This window comes from Abramis brama (assembly GCF_963993115.1).
Source record: "Abramis brama genome assembly, chromosome: 24".
NCBI lineage: Eukaryota > Metazoa > Chordata > Actinopteri > Cypriniformes > Leuciscidae > Abramis > Abramis brama.
Genome location: NC_139986.1, coordinates 12,381,373 through 12,388,071, shown reverse-complemented (window position 1 = coordinate 12,388,071; position 6,699 = coordinate 12,381,373). Strand labels below are relative to the sequence as shown.

The window sequence follows — 6,699 nt, the reverse complement described above, 5'->3', positions numbered from 1 at the left end:
CGTTGCCCACTAGGGGTCCTCAGTGATCTTCCGGGGGGGGCAGCGAGATAACTTAAAATCAATTTAAATATATTAATATAATGAATTAATTTTATTATTAATAGCCTACATTAAAATTCTTTTAAAAAAAAGTTTTGGAACCAGTAATAGCCTGCTTTGTTTTTAGTTTATATATATATATATATATATATATTCAAAAGCTGTAGCCTATTTATAGGCTATATAGTCTTTTGCACTATTTTTTTTTTTTTTTTTTCTGGGAAAGAAACTTTCTAAGGGTCCTTTCACACCTACCTTGTTTGGTCCGGATTTTCGGACTTTTCAGTTTGATCCGAATCAAAATTGCAGGTGTGAAACCTCCCCCGGAACACGGTCCGGACCAAACAGACGAAATCTGGTCCGAAAAGAGGTCTCGGTCGGATCAAACTGAACAAACTGAAGTTCGTTTCTAGCGTGAAAGCTATAGCCTATATTAGATTGAAAAACCTTAACGATTTTTTTAGACGTGCTTTCTCACACATTCCAGCACTTGACTTGAGTAGTAACCACGCCCACGTGGTTTATATTTGACCAATCAAATGTTGATATTCAAATTAAGTAGCCCATATTAGCCTACAACATTTCAAGACCACCCACCATTATTGCAATTTAAAACATAAAACTACACCAAAAAGCGTATTTGTCCCATTTTAGCTGATGCCCCCCTTTTGCTGACTTCGCCCTATGAGGTTTACATTTTTTTGTATAATTTTATATAGATTATTTTCAATGGAAGGCAGTTGATCAACGTGATCACTATAATAGTTAACAGCAGAGGGCGCCACATACCAACGTATTATATACAAACCATCCTGTTGTGGGGTCTAGTCTAGTCTGATCATTGCTTAGGAGAAAAGTCTTCTGTTAACTGTATTTTAAGATCCTTACGTACAACGATATTTAGAATATGACATTTCATTTTATTTTAAAAAAGCATCTGTGCTCTATACTTTTTTTTCACATTCCATGACACGAAACATCCACATTCAATGAAACGTGAATTCAATGAAATGTGTCTACTCCAATATATAACTCCAAGGATAAACTAAGTAAATGTTTAAATAACACTGTAATACTGAACTATAAGTTAGTTAGCTATATTTGCTTCACTGTATGTCTGAAGGATGTGTTGTTTCATTCATTGAAAACAAATTTTCATACACCAACATTGTATTTAGTGCAATGGCTGACCTTTTTGTCTCCAAAACCACATACTGACAAAACCAATACTGGATTATTTTCTATATTATTATAAAATAATCGAACAATTATCAAGCATCTCGTAACATTCCAGAACATTTACTGAGGGCCACTAGTGGACCCCGGGACCTTGGTTCAGAACCACTGCTCAGATGACATTTCTTTATTGTTATGTTGCAGCAACATAAATAATCCATATGCTTTGTCACAGTCATAAAAATAAACTCTTTTTTTGTCAGCACAGAAAATATATGATGAAAGAAAATAAAGAAATACATTTAAAAACACCTACAAAAAAACAGAAGTATACTGCTTTGTGCTTTATTGCTGTGCAGTGTTTCTATTTAAAATAACAAAAAGGTGTTTTCTTTCAACCCATTTTGTCTCTCTGTCGTGGTATTAAATACATAATAAGACAGAAATCTATAAGAAAGATCTGATTTTGTTGTATCCTTGTCTACTAAAAAAAATAAAATAATAATAAATAAAAAAATCACCCTTTTTCAAGTGAGCTGTCAATGCTTGACTAGACCACTCCACACTCCGATGACGTCAAAGCCTAAAGTGCGTGTCCTTCCGCGAAAAAATAGTCCCAAATTGATCGAATTCAGAGATAAATGCATCATATCTGCTTAGCCAATAAAGACTAATTATGGTTTAAAAGAAGGCATTGGGTTTTACATTTGATGTGTGAGCCTAACGGGTCGATTTAATACGCAAACAACCGTGTCTTCGTTTGGCGGGAAATTTTACTACCGCAGTCAATACGTCAGTGGGCGAAGCTTGAGCTCGCGGGAGCTACAGAACTTATTCATCCTGCTTCTGTCACACAAGCGATCAGTCTGTCCAGCCTCTGAGAGGTGCAGGAGCGCGCAGCCTTCATTACATTTCACATCACTTTCCATTTGACTGCGACTCTGATTCCACTTATGCGTCAAGCGACCGGAGTAATCTGTTGGATTTTAATTCTTGCTCCTTATTTTTTATTGTCTTTTCATTGCATTGCGTCTCGAAAGAAGCCATTCTGAAGCTGCATTTGTTAAATACACGGTAAGTATCCGGTCTCTGATGTTGCATGCATCTTTTTGACTTAGAGTCAAATGCGTTTGTGATGATATGTATGCAAAAATAATTTTCTTTTGTGCGATTATCTTTTCTTTTGGAATTTTGCATGTTGCACGCTCAAAAAACAACAACACTAGAATCAGGGATGCTTTGAAATGTTTTGGTATTAACCCCGCTTTGGGGTTCATTCGCCCCCTTTTTACACATGCTGTCTTTTAGTTGCATTATTTACCTCATTTTCTCATCCCATGCATGTCATGCGTAGTCTAAATATGTTCACTTTAGGTGAACGTTGCATATGCACTATGCTAATTTCAAGTTGTATTTTTCCCACAAGTGTCAAAATGCCGGTGAGTGCGAGTTTGGTGTATAAAAACTACGATTATGACTACGACTCCATCCAGCCGTATTTCTACTTCGACAACGAAGATGAGGATTTCTACCACCATCAGCAAGGACAGACTCAACCTCCAGCTCCCAGCGAGGACATTTGGAAGAAATTCGAGCTTCTGCCCACACCACCCCTCTCGCCCAGCCGGAGACAGTCGCTCTCCACCGCCGAACAGCTGGAGATGGTCAGCGAGTTCCTGGGAGACGACGTGGTCAACCAGAGCTTCATCTGCGACGCGGACTACTCCCAGTCCTTCATCAAGTCCATCATCATCCAGGACTGCATGTGGAGCGGCTTTTCCGCCGCTGCCAAGTTGGAGAAAGTGGTTTCCGAGAGACTGAAGTCCTTGCATGCTGCTAGGAAGGAACTGATTTCTGACAGCGGCTCGAATCGACTCAATGCACATTATTTGCAGGATCTGAGCACCTCTGCATCAGAATGCATCGATCCCTCTGTGGTCTTCCCTTATCCCCTCACTGAGCCCTGCAAAACCAGCAAGGTTGCACCATCGCAGCCCATGCTGGTCCTGGACACTCCACCTAACAGCTGCAGCAGCAGTGGCAGCGATTCAGGTATGTAATGCATTATGTCATTTAGAGCTCTATGACACGCATGATCTAGCTGGTATCCGCATGTGCGAGTGCTTTCATTTAAGTAACCTTCACTTGTCAAAGGTGAGGTGGTGTGCTGGTCACGGGACTTTATCCTCGTACCCTTCATGCAAGTTGTAGTTGCATAAGATCTCTCAGTCTCCACCTCCCCCCTGCTCGACCCGAGTCAGATCTGTAGGAAAGTCTGCAATGTTCAAATATCAGCTGACAGGGAAAGTGGGAGGGGATTGGAATGCAGAGCACCCCCCCCCACCCCAACACCCCACCCTTTGTGGAAAGCCACTCGCCAAATTCCATTATATTCCCATTCTGCTGTAGTATGGGGGTTTATTCTTTTAAATGAACTGATGTTTAAAGCTAATAATTCTCTTGTTTTTATGCAATTCCAGAAGATGATGAAGAAGAAGAGGAGGAGGAGGAAGAGGAGGAGGAGGAGGAGGAGGAGGAGGAAGAAGAAGAGGAAGAAATTGATGTGGTGACAGTGGAAAAGCGACAGAAAAGGAGTGAGATGGAGGTGTCGGATTCGAGGCACCCCAGTCCCCTGGTGTTGAAGCGCTGTCACGTCTCCACCCACCAGCACAACTACGCCGCCCACCCCTCCACGCGGCATGACCAGCCGGCTGTCAAGAGGCTACGACTGGAAACCAGCAGCAACAGCAGCAGCAGCAGCAACAGGCACGTGAAGCAACGCAAGTGCTCGAGTCCCCGAACGTCGGATTCTGAGGACAATGACAAACGCAGGACTCACAATGTGCTGGAGCGCCAGCGCAGAAACGAACTCAAACTCAGCTTTTTTGCACTACGGGATGAGATTCCCGAGGTTGCGAATAACGAGAAAGCCGCTAAAGTGGTTATCCTAAAGAAGGCGACAGAGTGCATCCACAGCATGCAGATGGATGAGCAGAGGCTGCTGTCCATCAAGGAACAGCTGAGGCGAAAGAGCGAACAGTTAAAACACAGGCTGCAGCAGCTGCGGAGTTCACATTAATGAATCTGTGTCACAAGAGTTAAAGCGAAAAGACTTTTAAAGAACCCCTTCCCCCCCAGCTTTTTTATGCAAGTTAAAGACTGTTGCTCTGTATAGTTGTGATGATGTTGCATGTCCAATGCATTCTTTTTCTTTTGGATATTGTCAGTTTTTCCATGTTCGAAACTGCCGAAGTTTAAAATTTAAGGTGATTAAAATAATTTGTATTTAAGTCATTTATTTTTATTAAGAAAATAAGTAAAAAATTGGGCTGCACAACCCTAAAGTAAAATCTTTTGTATGTTTTTGTATATAATGAATTAATATTTCCTAAGAAATGTATTTTTGAATCTGTATCAGCTACTGTGTTCTCATAAACCATATTCTGTTTCACTATATGGTTTTTCCATGTTTTCACTTATTCATAAATGAATTTCTTTCTGAACTTGACTCTTTTGGTCTCTTGACTCGCTGATCTCCTCAGTTCAGACACTGTTTGGGGAGTATTCATTCAGAGAAATTTGATCTTTGCTTGTTACAGTAGTTCACCAAGTATGATACTGTAACTTTGTTTTACATCACAAATTGTCAATCATTTCAGGGATTTTCCAAGTTATAAAGGTCAGTACGTATTCACCCGTCTAAAATTAAATGTATAATTGCACTTTCTTGCATGAAATCAACATAGAAAAGCTCACACAAAACAAAAATATTCAATTGCATCCCCACCCAGCTGGATTTCAGCTAAAGTTGAGCTCTTTCATATTTGGCATTCAATAATAAGCAACAGTGCCCAAAAATGAAAGGCAATGCAAAGTTATTATTCCTGGAAACCCAGCAAAGGGAATTTTGACAGAAAAAGAAAGCCACTTTCAGACGATTCACCTCAGATTATAGAGGTGATGATGAGTCACATGCCACAGCCCTCAATAGTTTAGAAGCAGGGCTCATGTAGCTCATAGAGCATCTGTCATGGATGTGGCAAAGCCCTGCTAATGCAGTCTGAGCTGTTTACTTGACCTGCAAACCACTCAGAAATCAGTGCAGCAACACTGCAGGTATAATTGTGGACAGTGTGTGAATTATAGATTTATATTTTTTAGATTTTAGACTATAGATTTAGATTTTTAAATGACATTTTAAAGGAGTAGGCTAGTTCACTTAAAAATGTTTTTTTTTTAATAATATCGGTACCAAACAGTTGATGGACCCCATTGACTTTCATAGTATTTTTTTCCTACTGTGAAAGTCAATGGAGTAGCCATCAACTGTATGGTTGCTGACATTCTTCAAAATATCTTTGTATATCTTTGCAGTGGCGTGTCAATTTTACAGTACATCTGTTTCAAGCCATGACTATTTAGATCACCTATCAAAACATAAATATGTGAACTGTGATCCACTTGTGATCCACATACAGCACCTGCTGCAGTAAATTATATATAAAAAAAACGTAACGTGAAAAAAACAAAACAAAAAACACTTAAAGTAGTAGCCTACTAAAACAGCTATATTAAAAGATCAAATTCAGTATGCACCGTACTGATGATGCAAACTATATACAGGCGAACAGATGAGCCCAGAATGCAACATAATTAATTGGTTATTGCGTTTATATTCTGGGTTCATCAGCTTGCCTGTACATAGCAGTGGCGAGGCTACATAAGGGCCCACTCTGATTGACGTCTGGTCCACCCAATCATTTGAGACACAAAATAATTTTTTTGTGGGAAAGGAGAAAAAATGACGCATACATGACAATAATAATCGCTCAAATACATTAATTTAGACAATGTCACTCCCGAAACTTTGCAGCATGTATGCGGCATTATTTACATAATAATTTACATAATGTCGATACACTCGGTTATAATGAGAGGATTTATGAGCGTGCAGAACTCAGCACTGGACAAACTCCAGCTTTGAGTGGTTGCCTAAGTGAATTCTACACATCTGATTGGCCATTGGCATGTCTGTGATTGGCTACATTGCTCTACGCTGCAAAAAGATGTTGTAAATAGATATGCACGGGATTGTTTGTCAAATCGCTAATATATGGGATTGTTTGTCAAATCGCTAATATGCTATTATTACGGAGCATATCATATCTGCCTATGATTATTTATCTTTGTTATTTGTTCTTATTCTGTTCATTTGATATTTTATTTATGAATGGATTCTGTTGTTTTTATGAAACTGTTGGCTGACAATAAATCACATTTAACTAATCTTAATTGTCTTAATTGTAAAATGCTGTAGTTTGAGAGTAGGCATTGTTCCTATTTCACCAAGGTCCACTCACTTTAAAATTTTACTATTTAAAAAAAATAGTATGCACCATCAGGTGTATAGACCTCTTCCGGATTATATTTCCAGAGCATGAATCTCACGGATTTTTGAATTAATTGCTCGTTTTAAAATCTTCC

General features: G+C 39.2%; 1 protein-coding gene across 1 annotated transcript; it reads left to right on the top strand.

The window, feature by feature from the left end:
* Positions 1 to 2,010: 2,010 nt before the first annotated feature.
* myca (MYC proto-oncogene, bHLH transcription factor a) lies at positions 2,011 to 4,718 on the top strand. Its single transcript, XM_084103583.1, has 3 exons — positions 2,011 to 2,289; positions 2,642 to 3,267; positions 3,696 to 4,718. Exons 2-3 carry the CDS (start codon positions 2,649 to 2,651, stop codon positions 4,292 to 4,294), a joined length of 1,218 nt encoding a protein of 405 aa, XP_083959709.1. The 5' UTR covers positions 2,011 to 2,289; positions 2,642 to 2,648; the 3' UTR covers positions 4,295 to 4,718.
* The last annotated feature ends 1,981 nt before the right edge of the window (positions 4,719 to 6,699 follow it).